At 51.8% G+C, this 19,198-nt stretch overlaps 7 protein-coding genes across 7 annotated transcripts; 3 read left to right on the plus strand and 4 right to left on the minus strand.

Moving 5' to 3' along the window:
• Positions 1-1,291: 1,291 nt before the first annotated feature.
• Positions 1,292-2,159, minus strand: Asppvi_006839 (uncharacterized protein; the record flags this gene model as incomplete). Its single annotated transcript, XM_043302737.1, has 2 exons — positions 1,292-1,492; positions 1,629-2,159. 2 exons carry the CDS (start codon positions 2,157-2,159, stop codon positions 1,292-1,294), a joined length of 732 nt encoding a protein of 243 aa, XP_043158672.1.
• Positions 2,160-3,312: 1,153 nt separating this feature from the next.
• Asppvi_006840 (putative AT DNA binding protein) lies at positions 3,313-6,885 on the minus strand (the record flags this gene model as incomplete). The annotated part of the gene is made up of 1 exon (XM_043302738.1): positions 3,313-6,885. The coding sequence occupies one exon, from the start codon at positions 6,883-6,885 to the stop codon at positions 3,313-3,315; it is 3,573 nt and encodes a 1,190-aa protein (XP_043158673.1).
• Positions 6,886-8,137: 1,252 nt separating this feature from the next.
• On the plus strand, positions 8,138-9,373 carry Asppvi_006841 (aldose epimerase family protein; the record flags this gene model as incomplete). Its single annotated transcript, XM_043302739.1, has 1 exon — positions 8,138-9,373. The coding sequence occupies one exon, from the start codon at positions 8,138-8,140 to the stop codon at positions 9,371-9,373; it is 1,236 nt and encodes a 411-aa protein (XP_043158674.1).
• Positions 9,374-9,746: 373 nt separating this feature from the next.
• Positions 9,747-11,456, minus strand: Asppvi_006842 (putative actin-related protein RO7; the record flags this gene model as incomplete). The annotated part of the gene is made up of 1 exon (XM_043302740.1): positions 9,747-11,456. The coding sequence occupies one exon, from the start codon at positions 11,454-11,456 to the stop codon at positions 9,747-9,749; it is 1,710 nt and encodes a 569-aa protein (XP_043158675.1).
• A 425-nt stretch (positions 11,457-11,881) lies between these two features.
• Positions 11,882-14,673, plus strand: Asppvi_006843 (crossover junction endodeoxyribonuclease; the record flags this gene model as incomplete). The annotated part of the gene is made up of 2 exons (XM_043302741.1): positions 11,882-11,895; positions 12,039-14,673. The coding sequence occupies 2 exons, from the start codon at positions 11,882-11,884 to the stop codon at positions 14,671-14,673; spliced, it is 2,649 nt and encodes an 882-aa protein (XP_043158676.1).
• Positions 14,674-15,169: 496 nt separating this feature from the next.
• On the minus strand, positions 15,170-16,342 carry Asppvi_006844 (diacylglycerol/polyprenol kinase family protein; the record flags this gene model as incomplete). The annotated part of the gene is made up of 1 exon (XM_043302742.1): positions 15,170-16,342. The coding sequence occupies one exon, from the start codon at positions 16,340-16,342 to the stop codon at positions 15,170-15,172; it is 1,173 nt and encodes a 390-aa protein (XP_043158677.1).
• Positions 16,343-16,945: 603 nt separating this feature from the next.
• On the plus strand, positions 16,946-18,991 carry spb4 (ATP-dependent RNA helicase SPB4; the record flags this gene model as incomplete). The annotated part of the gene is made up of 3 exons (XM_043302743.1): positions 16,946-17,235; positions 17,307-17,816; positions 17,869-18,991. The coding sequence occupies 3 exons, from the start codon at positions 16,946-16,948 to the stop codon at positions 18,989-18,991; spliced, it is 1,923 nt and encodes a 640-aa protein (XP_043158678.1).
• Positions 18,992-19,198: the final 207 nt, after the last annotated feature.

Here is a 19,198-nt window from a genome sequence, read left to right on the forward strand (position 1 = left end):
TGAGGGAGTTTGTACTTTGTAGTACGGTGGGGATCTCCGGAGAACGATTCAAATGGGGATGAGCTAGGGCTATAGCCGAATGAGTATAACAGGGATGTATATTAAAGGATTCGATGAAGAAGATGATGAGGAGAGAGGTCAAGTTGATGGATAATGAAGGATGATGGAGAATGGGAAGTGATGGTGATACCAGGCAACGTGATTTGTTGATGCCTGAAGTACGCCCCAGGAAGGATTCAAGGTCTACTGTCACTATCTACCTCAAGATTCCTGTATCTCCTCGGCGGTTTATGGTAGTTGATACACGAATCCTAGTCAGTATCCAGATTCAGAAGTACGCAGTATGTCCAAGCCTTTGGAACTCAGTGACACAGTCTGCGACCATGAAGCCGAATGGTCTAATTTGGAGTAGGCCAGAAGTGTATATGCTCAGCGAGGATGTAGTGGTGATAACGTTGAACTCTCCCAACAACAGCTCAGTGCGAAAACAAGAAGTGGAGAAGGAAAAGGCGGCTGGCAATAGCTATCTAGGGTTCTTATCAGTTGGTCAGAGATATTATTAGTCCAAGGTCCATCCAAGGGACCAGATAAGGCATATCAACAGAGTTTCGAGTCGTTTAAATTGATTCTCTGTCAGATGATGAAGATCACCAACACTGCCACAGTATCGACGACAATTGCATTCTTTGGACCGTCTATGTACGAATTTTGGATATTGTTTGCTTTTGTCGATCCTCCAGACTCAAGATCGATCCTGATGATCTCTTGCGTACGGAGTCGACTACTGACATGCATTGACTGGAGATCCTTCGTCTAGTCTTATTACCCACCATCATCGAAACTCCGGCGCCAACCGCACGGACTGTGTATATTATCATTCTCACCATCATTATTAATGTAGCGCAGAACTCCAGTTCGCCCGTAGCCCGAGGAGATCGAGAAGTGGGGTGATGTCGACCGTTAAGCCCACTGGTCTATGTTTCTGCTTATCGGTCCTTTTATTCTCTAGCTCAGTAGTCTAGTGGGAAACTAGTTGAACTTTGATAACAAGCCATGGCTAGGACAACACTGTCTTTCTATTGTGCCTCATTTTCTTGTGTAGAAAGAGACAAGAGGATAGGCTGGGACAAGCAGGGAAAAGACAGGCTTGAGATACTCCTGTCATATCATATCCATTCCCTAGACCGGCACACTCTCTGTTCAGTTTCACCCATAGACCTCCATGGCAACTCCTCACGAACAAAACAAATTGATATGAATTAATGGATCCATCATTCAACCTACATGTAGTTCATTCCCCTCTCCCCTTACCAGTCCTGCTTCCCCTCAGCGCCCCCAACCCAGTTCGACTCAGCGTCCGACCTCGCTGCTCCTCTCCGGCCCGCCGACTCCTCCAGGCCTTCCGGAAATGCACCTGCTCATCCCCAGACTGCTTCGCCCGGTGGCTGAGGAACTCCTCGTGCGCTTCTTTCTCTTCTAGAAGGATCTTAATCTGGTCATAAGTACCCGGTGAAATCATCACCAACCCGTTAGTCATCTACACCATGCCTCGAGCTTGTCGGTAAGAAAATAGAAAAAGAGGGACGGTGGTTGTTTACGACAGTATCAGACGTCAATTGGTAACCCACATATTCCAACCACAGTTCCTGTTCCGAACTCCAGGCCTTCTGACACCGCGCCAGCTCGTGCTCCGCAATCGCGAGCTCGCGCTCCTGCGATGAGGACCATCGCGTGCGGTTGTGCGCGATGCTCTTGAAGCTAACGACGCGGACCAGGCGTTTCCGGTTACCGTTACGGGGATGACTACTGCTGCTACCTGCATCTGCTTCTGCGTCTGCATCTGCATCTGCGGGTTGCGCCCTCACCGCCAGATCAGGGCTGAAAACGCTGGAGGCGTCGGTTTCGGTGTCGGTGTCGGTGTTGGTGTTGGTGCATGTGTCGGTGCCGGAGAAAGTATCCTCGTCGTAGTCGTCCATTCCTGTCTCTTTGCGGAAGGGACCGAGTCCGTGGTCTGAGCATTCGATGTCGGGTAGGGGGAGGGAAGGCACAGCGGAACGGCTGTGATCGACTGCTTTGCCCTTTTGGTAAAATGAGCGCTCGGCTTTCTTGAGCAGGAACGTCAGGCGGAAGACGCATTTGACGGTGTGACCCATGCCCATCTTGGTAGCCCATGTGGATTAAAAGGGGAAATGGAAATGGAATGAATGTGGTAAGAGGTCAATGATGACTAGGCAATATACGAAGTAACTGTGTGCTTACCTCTCTCTATTTATACCCATACTAATCTCTTTCGCTCCCAGGGCGATCCAGAAAACCAAAAGAAAATACTGCTTTGAATCGTCCTCGATAATCATAATGGCTATACCACAGCCATTGAGAGGCCATCACTCATCCAATACTGCACAATAAGTCACATCCAAAACAAGTCAGGCCTCACACTGACGCACTGCAATACCCGTCTACAATAGGCTAGCCAGTTCTCTCCGCGCTCTGTTTGGCTGCCCTCCCCAAACCTGCAGCCTATTCGGAACCCCAATGCGATGGCTCGCCAATCACGAATAGCACAACATCATCGTGTCAGTCTAGATCTTTACAGTCACCGTGCTCTACTCATACGGCCATGCCAGCTCAGGCCCAGGCGCTGCAAGCGTGGCAGGCTCATAGCAATGGATTCGCCGCTCAAACAAGGAACAGGTCACGATACCTGGACCCCGTCCCCATTTAAACCGACACCAGAAGCATCGTCGAAGTTGCCAGAATTCTTTTCAGGTACGATCCAAGAGACCACGCCCATAACCCTTGATCAAACTGAGCCATTCTACCACGCAGAGCACCAGGAGAGACGTTCTGCCAGCCAGAACAGATACAGGTAGCTTCCGAGTGGCCCCACAAGACAATGGAATAGAAGCAAAAAAAGAAAAGTAAAGTCGACTCGAGTCATATACATATCGTGCCCAATGATATCGTGCAATAAAACAGACACCAAACATATTGGCAATGAAGACCCACCAATGTACTCCGCAAGCAGCTGACTTAGTCAACGCCCAATCAAGGACAATCTTCATGAAAAACTAAAACAAGAGGGGAATAGTACATCAATCAAAATGAGATATCACAATGACAAACCAAAAGAAAAGCCATGTTTGCAAACTCAACTGGCGGCGTATGCAATCATTGGTCCGCCGGATCCGTAATAGCCCGACAATATGTAAACCAAAACAGATCAAACTTCAAGAACTTCATTGCACAGGAACCAAAAGAGACGGCCAAAATCAGAGACGACGATCAAAGTCGAGTGTGATGGACACTCGGTCATCGACGAAACGCCGTGAGAGCGGCTCCTCTACCTCCTATCTGCTGAGCTGACGCTTTGTCGCCCATCTCTGCCTTCTTTTCCTCTCTGATCCGCTCGCCAATGATCACACTGATCAGTCTTCTGTGCATATCTGCTTCTGTCCAGCCAATCTGGCCCGTCCCACCCGCCTGCAGGTCGCCACGAGCCAGCTCTTGCACAAACCGGTCAATGATTGCAAACTGGGTCTCAGTAACACGCACCCCATTCTCACCGTCCGATGTCCAAATCCAATCACCAATGATGTCAGAGCGACCAGGTGCTGGGTAGTAAGGAAACCGTTCTGGATGACGTTTTGCCAATCGATAAAGCCGTCGCAGGAGAACGTAGTGATCGTCTGTGAAATATCCCGAGACAGCGAGTGGAAAGTGAGGTTCGTAGGTCTCGACCCTGACTTCTTCGACAGGTCGACCGACGCTTGACGTAGGCGAGCCTGGCTGCGCGTTGTTCTGCTCTGGGGACTGCAAACCCTGTCTTGGTGGTTCATCCGGCTCTTCGGGATACATTTGATCGTCGAAGAGCGTCTGTGCGTTGGCTGATCTGACGTCAGGCTCCTCCTCGGGCTCCTCAGGCTCCTCAGGTTCCTCTTCCGAGACTTCTTCAGACCCAGGACTGGCTGGTCCAAACGACTTTCGAATTGGAGCTTTCAGCCAACCGGGTGTAAGACTCGTGATCTTCCGAAACCAGGTTGATGCCTGACCATCCCCACCGAAATGTCGATTTTGTGCAGGAGTAGTGCTATTTTCTTCATAGGCGGAACGTCTGTCGCCTAGCGCGGAAGCTGGAATATGCTCGTCCTCGATCTCCTCCGTTATCTGATCGGCACGTTGCTTTTCGCTCTCGTGCCTTGTAGTAGGATCGATCTGAAATGTGTCATCATCCGAAGCCCTGTTAGGGCTTGATTCCAGATAGATGTGTGAACCTTGGTCGTCTTCAATCCCATAATCTTCCGCATTCTCCTCCGGAGCATCGGGAGTTGATCGTTGCTGCTCCGGTGAATCTCCATTCGCACTTTTTTCAGGGCTGCTTTGACCGTAATAGCGACGAATGTGCCGAGGCGTTTCCTCCCCACGAAGCACCGCGGAGAGATCCACTGCCTGGTCTCGCAGTGCCTTGACGCGCGAATGGCCCAAAAACGGCACATTGGCGTTGTCGTTCGTCCACGACTTCGGAGAGAGGATTCCCCTAGGCTCGCTTGGCGCAGGGCTGCTTTCCGATGGGTTAGATTCTTGCCGTGCTTCGATGTCATCATCTTCCCTTCTGTACAGCGTTGACGAGCGATGCGAGATGTTGCTATGGTCTCTCGCTTCTTGCTGCCAGATATCCTCGTAGCCCTCTTCGTCTTCCTCCTCATAAACCTCCTCTGCCTGAGCAGCTTCCAAGTCATGCTGCGGCGATTCACCTGGATCGACATCCTGGACGGGTCTGTCTTCGTCATACTCTTCCCGTGTCTGATAATCTCCCGACTCTTGCCTATGGGAACCCCTTAGATCAGCCTCCTCGTCTGACTGACTCCCAATTTGATTGCCGTTGGCATCAATCTCCGGGCTCGGTGGCGCCGTCGTGTCACTGTCAACCACAATGACTTGACTGGCATTTGCCATTTGGATCTCTCGGCTCACGGCTTCCCTCTCCCGCTGCCATTCCTCCAGCCGCCGTTTCATTTCTGTACTCGGAGTGTCCTTCACAGCAGCTCCGCCGAGTACCTGTTGAGGAGTGGTGGTTGTGCCTCTGGCATTGCCCATCAATCGTGCTTCTGCTGCTGCCCTTTCTCTCGCCCGTTCAATCTCTGTCTGTCTCCTCCTCTTTGCGAGCTCCTGTGCAAACCCCAAGCCTGCGCGCAGTTCCCGTCTCATCCTCGGGTGCAAGTCGCTGAACAACAGCTCTAAACGCCTTTTGGGTGCTTCCAGACTAGAAATTTGTTCTCTCAGATCCGGTGTACCCGGCGTGGGCACAGGTGCCCCCTCGTATGGACGCCGAAGGGTGCCTTCAAGGGCAACGCCTGCGCGGATAATTCGTGCCAGCCTTACAAGCGGGTTTCTTTGCTTGGGAACAAAGGCTGGAACAGGGGACCCACGCAATAGAGGCGCGGACGGTCTTTTCTCGGCTGACAGGGGCAATGCTTGAGGCTCGGTCGCTTGCAATCTCAAATCCTTTTCCACCTCTACATCAGGCGAATCCTTCCTAGGATTGAGATTCAGGCTTGACACCTTGCGCTTCGACTTCTCCGTAGTTGCCATCTTCTCTCGGGCCAGGAAGGGCTTCAGAGCACCGTTACCATTCTGGGAGTTGATGCTCAGTCCGTGTTGTTTAACCGACGGTAGTGTATCCAATGAAACCATGCTAAAGCCTTCGCTTTCCATGATAGAATCAAACTCCCTATGTTCTTCTGTTGGATCCGTTGTAGGACGAGTGGTATTTTGTTCCCGGCCAGATTCTTCCGCACGAGCCCTAGATTCAACTTGGACCGCTCTGTCATCGTCACCCAGCGACGAAGAGGTTGGACTTGGGTATGAGCGAGGCAGTCTGGGCGTATGACCAGCATGTAGTGTATTTTCTGGTGAGAGTCCTTGGCTTTCTCGAGAGGGCGATGGCATTTTCGAGGGGGTCGACTGCGGTTCTTCGTCATGGTTTTGTCCATATATCTGATCCACTGCAGTCACATCTGGTGTGTCATAAGTACGTTCATTATGTATTCGGGGGGAACTCCGATCCCAAGCGGTTGCATCAGGTTGGCCCATGTTGTTGTCTTCTGGAAAAGTGTCGATAGGCATGAAACCCTCCGGCAAAGCGTCATCGTCCGAGTCAGCGTCCCCGGCAAGGTTCAACGGACTCCATCGTTGTTCGCCCTCCGGTTCAGGCTCAATAGGCCGGGTGTCTTGATGATCCGCCGAATCAACCACTTGCTTATGTCCGTCTACCGTATCCGGATTGAGAGACTGTTTTCTTGGCCGACCTCGCTTTCTTTTCTGTCCACTTGCGCCTCCAGGGCCTGGCGTGTGTCCAGGACTGCCTGCTGTAGGCGTAGCATCCTGTTCCCGTATGTCCGACTTCCTTGGGCGTCCTCTGCGCCTTTTCGGCGTTTGTTCCGCATGATCTTCGGCATCCTTAAGAGGTATTTTGACTGTCGTAGCTGTCGACGGCTTCAGCCGCTTGCGCGCCGGGCTCCCTTGATTCATTTCCTCGTCTTGTGTTGCCTCCAGCGTCACTCGGATCCTCCACGGGCTCAAGTTTCCATCCGCTTGTGCTTTTTCTGGAGATAACGATCGCTGTCGACCATTCAACTGTCTAGTCGGGGAAACAGGAAGCAGGACATCGTCGAATCGAATCGAGTGCGCGCTCTTGGCCGGACTAAGATTGATGCGCGACTGCTTTCCTTTACCCGTTCGCGGGGTCTGAAGGAGCTTGAAATTAGCTGGCGACATGAAGCTCTGGCGACCGGAGAAAGGTCGGATCGGAGATGATATCAAATAATCGGCGTCGCCAGGGGGCCCAAGAATGTCTGGAGAAGAGCTGGAACTTTGAGAGAACATTGCGCCATGCAACAAACAAAGCGGTTCATGGGGAGGGGCGATCGTGCCGCAAATCGCGTCGCGCAGAAAAGCAATCTACAGAGGCTGTATTGCCAACGCAACTATTCAGAACTCATCCTCATCAACAAACCGGATTTAGCTGTCATCATTCTGATCTTGACCCTAAGAGTCCGCATATCCAACATAAACAAGTCTCCCGATCAGGCAGGCCGAGGGTCCGGGCCGATCTGAAGGCGAGAGGACGCGTCGGAATTACATAATCAGGAAATATACTGTTCCGTTCCGAGTACGGTCAGTCATAGAGGCCACAGCTGCTATGGTCGGTCAATTTACCAAAATGCTTCAATGGAAATATTTATTAAAGGATGAAGATTGAGTAACTTTCATAACCACTCGTTCCTCCATATAGAAGTCAGCAAAAAGCGTTGCTGGTCAACCAGTTCCTGTCAGTATCATTCCTCGAGCATCTTATTTTCGACCGACCAAGAGGAGAAAGTAAAGAAAATGATCGACGAGCCTTTTTCCCTTCCCCGCAAATGGAACTTGGAATCCCCCACCGGAGTTGCCTGTAAAGGCCTAGCGTACTGGCCCGAGATCCAACCACGCGGCCCGGCCTTGTTGACCTCTAGCTTAAGCCAGATTCACGGTGTTTTTAGGGGGCGTGTTGCTTAACTTTCGCCGGAGCATTGAGAGCAATATACCCGGAAATTTTCATTTCGCTTAATCCACAACTGATACCAGCTGAATCCTCCAGTAGAATTCTTGCAGTCACTGACAGCTTCGCCCCAACTGGTTGCGTCAAGCTTGTTGGCAGGAAGCAAGGTATCTAGTGACTGCACGCGGCACAGATCCCTGCACATTCTGGACTAGTCAACCAACGCCCCCGAGACAACTGGAAGCTTGCCATCGACTACGTCCATTCTCGGTAAATTTACGAGTCATCTCAGCAAATCAGTGAAGCACAAGAGGGTTCGAGCCTACCCCAGCTTCCTGCTGGTTCCTGCGCTTTGTTTTCCCCGCACGGAGGTCAGGCGTGGTGGCATCATGAGGTGAATGGGGTGCCTACTACCAGCAGTGACGTTTTATTGTTTTTGGCTAGGGGATTATGAATACCTTGCCAGTATTTAACCGACGCTCAACCCCTCTTCGTGGCTACTTTCGTTCTTTGCTGTGGCCTGCTCGGATAACGCCTCGCGTCTTGATCATTTACTGCTCCTTCTTCATCACTATCACTCTTCTACTGGGGCTCAGGATGCATGTCAAGCACTATCTCTCGACCGTCCTTTATGGTCTGCCAGTTTTGGCTCAGGCTACACAGTCGAGCTCCTCTTCCTCGTCCAGCACTTCAGCGACGGACCCCTTCAAGGTCTACACCATCAGCGCAGAAAACATCACTGCCAAGCTCATTCCGTATGGAGCACGGTTGATATCGCTGATGGTCCCGGATCGCGATGGCAAGGAGCAAGATGTCGTCATTGGCTACGATGACCCTAAGGCCTACCTGAATGATACAGAGACTGTCCACACTTTCTTCGGTGCTGTGGTTGGTCGGTACGCCAATCGCATCAGGAACGGCACGTTCACCATCGGCACGAATGAGTACCATGTGCCGGAGAATGAGAACAACGGCATCGATACTCTCCACGGAGGCAAGGTCGGCTACGACCAACGGAACTGGACTGTCACAGCACACACCAATTCTTCCGTCACCTTCACTCTCTTCGATCAAGGTTGGGAGGATTTCCCCGGAGACGTCATCACCCACGCCGTCTACAGTGTCGACACGACTGTCACCCCCCAAAACCCAAAGGGTCTCCCCCAGCTGACCACCAAACTGATCTCGCTTGCCCTGACCGAGGCGACCCCCATCATGCTCTCCAACCACATCTACTGGAACCTCAATGCCTTCAAGGCCCCTAATGTCTTGAATGACACATTCCTGCAACTCCCATACTCCAACCGCCTTGTCGCCACAGATGGCATCCTCATCCCCAACGGCACCATCCTTACCGTCGACGCGTTCAACGGCGCCCCCGATTTCACCGAGGGCAAGCTCATCGGCGCCGATCTCAAGGATACCTACGGTATGTGCGGCACAGGCTGCACCGGCTACGATACCTGCTGGCTCGTCGACCGACCCCCTCAATACGCAGCTCCGGACTCGCTCGTCCCCATTGTCCGCATGAACTCCAGCACAACCGGTATCAGCCTCGAAGTAGCCTCTAACATGAATGCTCTGCAAATCTACACCTGCGACAACGCCAAGATGGACTACCTCCCCATCAAGCCGTCGCAGGAGAAGCGTAACAAGGAAGAGGGCAAGGAAGGTGCCAAGAACGTCATGCAGTATGGCTGCGTGGTTATCGAGCCTGAGGGCTGGATTGATGGCATCAACCACCCTGAATGGGCACAGTTGCCGCTGCAGATCTTCTCTCCCAACGATGGTCCAGCCGTCAACTTGGCTACTTATCAATTCGGCACCGTCTAGACTTTGAGTCGTTTGCCGTGAAAATGGGTGGTTGAACCGTCTTAGTCGACTTTGGATTCGAAGTGATACCGCTGCTCTGATTCGACATACAAGCCTTTGAGATCGATGATCTCTCAATGTGTACATAATAATATAATGCTATTCAAGTCATAATCCTGTTGGCTGTTTGCGCATTCTTTCGTAGCTGAACATTTTATCGTCGCTCGATCGAAGAGCAATCGGGGATGCTCAAGGACTGGATTAAGCGCCAGAATAACATCCCAAATCAATTAACTATTCCGATTCTAAAAGGGTATCATATATACAGGTCAAATTTCATCTTAGGTTCATGACATGCAAATCAACGTATAGACACACGTCCTTGCCCATCAGTTCAACCCCAGGCTGCCAGTGTCCAGCTTGACCGGTCTCCGCCTGCTCGAAGACCAGAACGTCGATCAGGAACATGGCCATGGTCCAAGTCCCGGCTGGCACCAGCAAGACCATGCTGAAGGTACTTCTCCCGCTCAATCTCCACCTGTCCCCTGATCTTGAGGCTTGCCACAAGACTAGCTCCGGCCCAGGCACCCAGAGATTCCACCTCGCGCAGTACACCATGAACCTGCTGTATCATGTCCTTGTCCTTGCTACGGCGTAGCTTCTGCTCAACGAAATCTACCTCTTCTCCGGGCGCCTCATTCTCTTGACGGTCTGGTCCCGCTGAATGTTCGGAGGGCCCTATGGTATCGTCTTGACTGCCCTTCGCAGGTGCTGTCTCTTTCGGCCTTAAAGAGAGGAGCTTCTCCTCTACTTTCTGGGTTGCTTCGCCACGGACGGGGCTCCAGCCGTACGTATTGACCATAGCCGCCACCTCGTCGAGCACTCGCCGTCGAATGCCGGGAATATTAGCACCGCCACCAACGAATATTATCCGCGACATACATGTGCCCCGAACATCGGGTGGCAGGCGGAGTAGCGTGTTATAGACCAACAAAGGTATGGACTTTTCCTCGTCGTCCAAATCGCGCTCCGCTGATTCCTTGGCGAAAAGGATCTTTTCAACCGGCTCCGTGAATGCGGAAAATGGAATATCAATATAGGTCGAGTTAGGATCTGATGGGGACGGAATCGACACCATCCTGTTGCCTATAGAGTCGGGGACATTTTCCGTCGGTGATTGTATGTTGTGCGATTCAGATGGTGAAGCTGCTTTGTCACCTGCCCGGGGCTTGCACCAGGCAAAACGACTCACGACTTCTTCGCAGTACTCGAAGCTGACGATTATGTCGTCCACAGCTTCAGATTCCCGGCTGGCGTCCGAGGCAAGTCGAGTGAGCATTCTCCCCATCTCCTGAAGCAGGGACTTCATGGCTCTTGTACTTCGCTTGGCCGCAATCTCTCGGTATTCGTACAGCCCGGTTACAATAGTTTCCGCCCATCCCAGATCTACCACCAATGCTGAGCGGACCCCTGCTGCTATCGCGGCCATTGCAGGGCTCGGAAGAAGGGTAATACTCGGGAATCGCCAGCGACTGAAAAGAGTCGACAAAATCGAAGATAATAACGGATGCGGCATGATGGATGGGATGACTAGCACCAATCGTGATGTACCCGCATCTGTCAGCAGATATTTGTTGTAGGTTTCCCGAAATACCCGTTCGATTTTGTCCTCGATGAGCCCCAGGTCGGCGTCACGTAAGTCCATTTTCCACAGTTCGTATGCACCAGTCCATTCATCTGCCTTGACTTCTCGTGAGCTGCTCGTGTTGTTGGTCGCCTTCAACCACCCTCTATAGTCGCCAGCTCTCCTCCAGTCTTCAGGCCCATACCCAACGACACATATGGGCATGCTTTCGCCCTCAAATCCAGCTCGAAGCCACCGGGAACCAAGTTCGAATATAATCGCATCTTCTTCTCCGCGAAAGGAAGAGCCCCCCGAGCCGGTGCTCGCGAAGGAAGAGTTATTGGACCGCAATTGCTGTTGAGGTGTATGAGGTGACGATGGTCTGCCGGTTGGATTGTGGCGTGAGTTCAGGGAAAAATTGGCATTGACGGGAAATGAGCGTTTCTCATCATCAAGGGAGGATGTAGACGGGGTTGCCATTGCTTCGTAGCAACTATATCGGTCGATGGTAACTTCCGTTGAAGCGTGTTGACTCCTAATTTAAAGCGCGGAGAACTGACCGATTGAGTGTTGGCCAACCGCAGTCATTCTTTCCCTGCGCAACTCACCACTCAAGGGTCCAATTAACCATCAAGCGCTGGAATATATATGACACTCATTGATCTGGAGTCTCAGCTCTCCCAAAGTGCAAGCTACCCGTTGCGAGAGACCGACAAAAGAGTTCCTGTCGTCTTCTGCTATCTGGACGGATCTTTTGTCGGGCCGTCGCATCAGCTTCCCGACGTCAACAACAAACAACACTACGGCAACAATCAGGATATTGTGCCTGCTTCACAGTAGTCGAGACCGCTGCCCATTCCGGATTTTGTTATTTGGGCTTTTACTTGTGGTCTCTGATCTGTCTCATGGGGATTCCTGGGTAGGTGCAAAGCTCGTTTCCAGAACAGATACTCCTGGCCTCTTTATATATTTTGGATTGCACAACATAGGATCACTACATAAGAAAGCTCATCGAACAAAAACGTAACAAAGCTATAAATCAAAGCAGCTAACATGTGGCAGACTAATCAATGCCATTGGCTCTGGAGAACGGATTTCCTTGTCCAAGCTGGCAATAACCCACTTGGAACGGACTTCAAGACCTATACGCATTGCCGTGGACATCTCGATATGGCTGTTCCAGGTGCAGGCCGGTCGAGGTGGGCGAAATCCAGAGCTGCGGACTCTGTTCTACAGACTATTGAAGTTCCTAGCGCTGCCTATCCATCCACTATTTGTTTATGATGGAAAGGACAAACCGCCCTTCAAAAGAGGCAAGGCAGTCTCAGGTCGCAGCTACGGGAACGCGCCGATCATCCGACTTTCGAAGGTTCTGATCGATCTGTTCAAGTTTCCTCGACACGATGCCCCAGGCGAGGCTGAAGCAGAATGTGCTAGATTGCAGAGAGCAGGTGTCGTCGATGCCGTCATGAGCAACGATGTTGACGCCTTGATGTTTGGCTCGACCCTGACCGTTATGAATTTCTCCAAAGAGAGTGGCAGTGGCACCTCCGCAGCCACGCATGTTACCTGCTACAGAATGTGTGGTGATAGCGATCATCCCTCAAATGTGCCACTTGACCGTGCTGGTATGATCCTATTCGCGATGCTCAGTGGCGGTGATTACTTGCCGTCCGGAGTTCCAAAGTGCGGCAGCAAGTTGGCCGCAGAGATTGCCAGAGCAGGCTTTGGTGCGGATCTGTTGGACACTATCAGGTCCGATGGGCCTGAACTCGACATGAAACTAGATGAATGGAGAGAAAGGCTACAGTACGAGCTGGACGAGAACGAAAGCGGATATTTCCAAACGAAGCACAAAGCAGTGCGCATTCCAGAGTCGTTCCCAGATAGGACAATTCTATCCTATTACGCCAAGCCTGTTGTGTCCTCGCCACAGGATATTGAAGTGCTTAAATCCCGCTTGATGAATGCTTGGGATCAGGAAATCGATGTCGTTGAACTGCGAAGATTCACTGCTGATGCATTCGAGTGGAATTATCGTTCTGGGGCAAGGAAGGTAATCAAGTTGCTCGCAGAGCCTCTTGTCTCCTATAGACTTCGCTTGCAGAAAAGCCCGTCACCCTTTGGCCCGAATACTTCGTTGTCGGACAGCAATGTGCAAATGTTGCAAAAAATATACAAAAGCCGAACCAGCTTTAGTACTGATGGCTTGACAGAGCTACAGTTGGAGATTGTTCCAATAGATGTGGTTGGCTTGGATCTACTCGCTGAGGAACCTAATCCCCCGATTCCTTCCCAGGAAACTACGATTGTTTCTGGGGATGAAGAGGAGGATGTGGAAGTTTATACAGAGGCTACAGTTCAGTCGCCGACTAAAAAGCGAACCGGGAAGCGTTTCGACCCCTATGCCGCCGAAAAAGTCTGGATCTTTGAGACTATTGCCACCATCGGGGTGCCTGAGGTCGTGCAGACCTGGAAAAAGGAACAGGCTGAAAAGGCTTCCGCGTCGAAGAAGTCAAGCAATCGGAAGACAGGTCCCAAGAAAAAGGGGCCAATCGACCCCGGCATGAAACGGGGCAGCATCCTCAAGTATGGTACACTCACGAAGCAGAGATCTGACATCTCAGAGTACAAAGGCGCACAACTATTTGAGGCGGCAATATCCGCAACTCCAAGAAAATCGAGAGCGCCAGGGCTTCTGCGCGCTGAGAGCTCTCCAGACGCCTTAATGAGAGGTTCCCCAGTCTATGGCCCATACAGTCATAAGCGAATGTTGGATACTCAGCCGCACGGATATCAGACTGTTGATGATTTGGTTGACTCATTTACTTCTTCGTGCACCATATCCTCTATGCCGGACATCAAGCGACATCCGATGGCCACGCGATCCCGCACGGGGAGCCGGCGGGCGGCTGTCCGTTCTAGCGACGTTGAGGTGCTGACTGTCGACATCTTAAATCCTGAACCTGTCTTCAGTTCCTCTCCGTCGTGTGTGTCTTCCTCGAGAATCAGGATGAGTTACTCCAATGTCGGCTACGATGACACCACCGGTTCAGATCTATCCTCAGACACAAACTCTGCCGTGTCTCCACCATCGCCCGGAAGCGAAAGTCGTCAGCATACGCAATCGAGGCCCCTCAAGACATCAGCTAAGCCTCGAAGTGGGGTAGAAATTCAGGAGTTGGAGGACGTTATGTCTGCGGTTACCCTCAGTGATGGAAGCTCTTGTCAACAGTTAGAAAGTTTGGCGCAAACACCGACTGGCCTCAAAGCTCGATCACTAAAAGGGCTGAAAATGCATGAAGTTCATGCTCTCGCCGCTGAAGCTCAGACAGTCCGGGCGTCTCGAACGACGGAGAGCGCCTCTCCGACCGCAAACCATTCATGCGTGGAGGGCCCCGGTGTACGCTTGCCGCCAAGTGCTCAAAAGACGTTGGTATTGGACCCGTGCGCAGATGGTGCGCTCGAGCCGACAACGAAGAAGGAAAAGCGAGTTGAATCGGGTAGTAAAGTGTCAAGGGCTCGCGAGACTTCCTCACATCTCGAATCGGTCATTGTGTGCGATGGGTTCTGGACGACTGAGGCGAAGTCCCAATCTGAGCTGGCTTCAGAGGAGACAGAGCGTGACTCGTTTAACAGTGACGAAAAGAGAAAGAAGAAGCGCATCCCGCGTGTGAGCATTTTGGACTTGAGCTGATTTTTGCCCACTACAAAGTTAACTTATTGGCACTCAAATTGGGGTGTTCAGGCGTCCATGGGGATACCAAGGATATTGGGGTCTAATCTACGGTTCATTGGGTGTTGGTTGTTCTCATTTGGCTCTATAATTTACGTACATATCACTTCGTAAAACACACACGTCGCAGTATTTGCGACGATGAAAGAAATCATAATAAGATTGTGAGAGTATCTTCAAGCAAGCAACAGTGGAAGCGCCCATCGACGGGGGAATTTGAAACAATGATTGCGGATATCCCATCGTATATGACCATCCCAGTCTATAGGGAATCCAAGGTGTCTATCTTTGTAGACCTGTCAAGGAAAAGCAACGAATCGATGTATAGAGTGGTATAAAGATGAGCTACACGAGAACAGTGAATAAGGGCATCAGGGGAAAATTAAGAGGCCTGACCTCGGCATTCCTAGGAAAGAGGTATATGTCTATCAAGGTCGAATCGAAAGAGCGAGCAAAGTTAACCGAAAACTTTCAGGAACCCCCACAGCCCAATTCCACTAAGAACTGGGATAGTGAAGTTATCGTCCCAGTTGAACAGGTCCACGAACTCGCTTCCGGCGGCAATAATACCGGAAACAACACTCATGACACCCAGTGCCAACGGGCCGGAGATGACCCCGCACGAGGAATCAGAATCGGCGGTCCAACCAAGGAGACCCCTGATCGAATCCGGGAGTAGATTCAGACGGCCGGTGAACATGAACGAGCCCTCGGGATCGTTGGGAAACGTCCCGACGTAGGGTACGAACCAGCCCCAGAAGGCAGCGGCGGTGACGACGCCAACGACCCAGGCGGCCAGGGTTCCAGCAAAGCTCTTGCCCGCGCGCAGTTGGAACGTGCGCCGGCCGTAGAGACGGCCGAAGGTGGAGGCTGCGGTGTCGCACCAGCTGAGGAGCAGGACACCCATGACCGCAACGTCCTTGGGGAAGAAACGCAGAACGGAGTATGCGCCTAGCAGGTACCAGATCACGCCGTTGTAGCCCGACACTTCTGTTTCCCGCATGAGCGCGCCAACGCAGCGAATGTAGAGCTTATTGAAAGTCTCGGAGCGATGGCGGATAATGTCTGTCGCGGCGATGGGGACGAGAGCGGAGAGCAGCCATGGGGTGATTTGAAGAGTTTGGACGCCTCGGCTATACAGATAAAGGGTAAAGAAGCCGATGGAGCCATGGAGGAGCTTGCGCGGTATCTCATGACGATGGATGAAGCTGCGGTAACGAGTGTGGAGAGGGATCAAACCCAAAGGTGAGGGTGAACGAGAGATGTCGTGCGCGCGGCCTTTGCCCAAGGCGGAATTGGGGGACAGGAAGTCGGTGGGCGATATGCGGCCGTTGGTTTTTAAAGGCTCCGGCTTCCTGGCCGGTATCATGGGATTCGATCGCCGCGTGCGAGTTGAACGAGCAGGAGCTGCTGGGCTGCGACTGCGAGACCTAGTCGGCGACCGACTTGGGTCCGTATCCACATCTTCGCTTCTCTCCTCGGATACATCTACCAGACGTTGGCGTCGCGCTGCCGACCGAGTCCTCGGACCGGTATAATCATCTCGTGAGCTTGACGCACTCGATGGTACAGGCGAAGGAGATATGACTCGGGGAGTTGCCGGGACCTCGTCGGTAGAAGAGGAGGGCATTTCGACCGCTCTTACAGCGAAAGGCGGAAGGGCCGGAGCCGGTATCAGCCCGGACAGAGGTCGCAGGCGCAGGTAGTTATAGTCGCAGACGAGCGTGTCAAGAAGGAGAAATCTGTCAGCTGCAAACGACGCAATGATGGGCAACTAGATGATGAACGAGGTGTGTGTGTGAAAAGGAAAGCTGGTTTATCGCGTGAGACGTTGGCAAAGACCCAAGGCAGAAATGCGGCTGCGCATGCTTCAGTAAATTTAGAGAGAGATCGGCATGGTCACTAGACCAGCAAAAAAGACAGCAGTGACAAATGAATATCCGGGAAAATAGCAGCACTGGGTAGCTACACCAAAGCAATTGCAAATCTGGATTTTCTTATTCGAGTATTTTTGTGTTCATCGTTGCATTTTCCCTTCGATTTTTTCTGTCTGGCTTGTGTGATTCCGCCCGAATCCGCAGGCGATCACGTGTAAACTGGCAGAAAATGCTCACCGCCTCAATATCTAATCGGCGATCTTTTGATAAGCTATTTTTTTTCTGCCATCAGTCTGGGCAATCGTTGCTGATCGTCGGGTCGAATTGAAGGCTCGATTCTGCACTCGGCTGCTATCATGGCTCCAAAACCACCTTCAGGCACTTCGTCCAGAGCCTGGGATGCAGTGACACCAGCCCTGTCAGAATGGGTGTTAGAGGCAATGTCCTCCATGGGCTTCACCCGGATGACCCCAGTGCAAGCATCCGCTATTCCTCTGTTCATGGCGCATAAGGATGTCGTAGTGGAGGCAGTCACTGGCAGCGGAAAAACGTTGTCTTTTCTGATCCCAGTGGTGGAGAAGCTTTTGCGTCTCGAAGAACCCATCAAGAAACATCATATTGGAGCCATCATCATCTCACCAACAAGGTAGGCATTGATCTTAGGGCACGCGGCAGCCAGAACCGTGGAAGAAAGCTCGATGCTGACTCTGTGATTAGAGAACTTGCATCACAGATTTACAATGTACTATCATCATTACTCGCCTTCCATCCTCCTTCAGCCGCTGCGATAAACCCCTCAGAAGATGACGATGCGCCTCGACCTAAGTTCCCTTCTTCTACTCTCAGAGTCGTTCCGCAGCTCCTCCTCGGCGGTTCGACCACGCCTGCAGAGGATCTGAGTACATTCCTGAAGCGGTCACCGAATGTGTTGGTCTCCACGCCTGGACGGCTTCTGGAATTGCTTTCTTCCCCTCACGTCCACTGTCCTCAATCCTCGTTCGAGATGCTGGTTCTTGACGAGGCCGATCGGTTGCTAGATCTGGGATTCAAGGAGACCTTGCAGAACATCCTGCGCCGCCTTCCTAAACAAAGACGAACGGGCTTGTTCAGCGCCAGTGTTAGCGAGGCCGTTGACCAGATTGTGCGAGTTGGTTTGCGAAATCCAGTCAAGGTCATGGTCAAGGTCAAGGGTGGCTCAGGCGTTGACGATAAGCGGACTCCAGCTAGGTTGGTACCTCTCTGCTTTATTCTTAATAGTGATCTAACTCGATTGTACCAGTCTGCAAATGACCTATCTTACGACACCGCCCTTACATAAATTCGCTGCTTTGAAACATATCCTTTCTTCAGTTCAACCAACTCCCTTGAAAACGATTTTCTTCGTCTCTACCTGTTCGGGTGTCGATTATCTGTCCGCAATCCTCCCACTGCTGCTCGGTGACGATTTCCTGTTGATTCCACTGCACGGCAAACACCAGGCAAATGTCCGCCAAAAGAACTTCAACCGCTTCATTAATTCGCACGATCCCGCCATTCTTCTCACCACCGATGTTGCTGCGCGTGGATTGGATATCCCGTCCGTCGATCTTGTTGTCCAGATTGACCCTCCATCAGACCCGAAGTCCTTCATTCATCGATGCGGTCGTGCTGGAAGAGCCGGCCGGAGGGGTCTGAGTGTGGTACTTTTGCATCCCGGACGAGAAGAAGATTATGTTTCTTTTCTAGAAGTTCGAAAAACACCTGTTGTTCCATTCTCTCCATCGATTACTTTCTCCGACGCTGATGCGCGCGCTGCCACCGCCACTGCCCGTAAGGCTGTGTTGGCTGATCGTGCGCTGCATGACCGAGGCCAAAAGGCGTTTGTTAGTTGGTTCAGAAGCTACAGCAAGCACCAGGCAAGCAGTATCTTCCGTGTCGCTGACCTTGATTGGGAATCTTTGGGCCAAGCATGGTGTTTGTTGAAATTGCCTAAGATGCCTGAGCTGAGGAACTTCACCGGTGACAGGACACTCGGCGTGAGCCTTGACTGGGACAATTACGCATACAAAGACAAGCAAAGGGAAAAACGACGGAAGGAGCTTCTCCAGGAGGCCGCCGAGTCTGGTGCCCTTCAATCCAAGTCAAATAAGAGACGAGCCAGCGAAAGTGTCGCATGGAGCCAACAAGCCGAGTCGAAGAACAAGAAGCTCAAGCGACGTGAGCAGAAGAAATCGAAGCAAGAGAAGGTCAGATGGGAGAAGATGACGGACGAAGAAAAGCAGAAGGTTCTTGAGACGGAGAAGATGGTTGAGGTGCTGAGGAAGAAGAACGAGGAAGAAAGACGACTGAGACGAGCAGCAGCCAAAGCCGCAGGCACGAAGGCTGATGGTGATGACGACGAAGAATTCCAGGGATTTGATTGAGATACCTCGCATATGTGCACTATATCCGTTGCTTTGGATGACCTTGATACCTGAATTGTATAGCTAAAGCCCTTCCTCAGTAGGGGAGCACCCAGCCTTATACTTCCGTGTACATACAAAACAACTTTTCTGAAAAGCCTTTTCACCCTTCTGAAGATACTTTTGCTGGCCCTGTGACTCCATTTCGACTGATCCATGACCGAATAA

The sequence above is a fragment of the Aspergillus pseudoviridinutans genome, assembly GCF_018340605.1.
Source record: "Aspergillus pseudoviridinutans IFM 55266 DNA, scaffold_4, whole genome shotgun sequence".
NCBI classification, from domain to species: domain Eukaryota; kingdom Fungi; phylum Ascomycota; class Eurotiomycetes; order Eurotiales; family Aspergillaceae; genus Aspergillus; species Aspergillus pseudoviridinutans.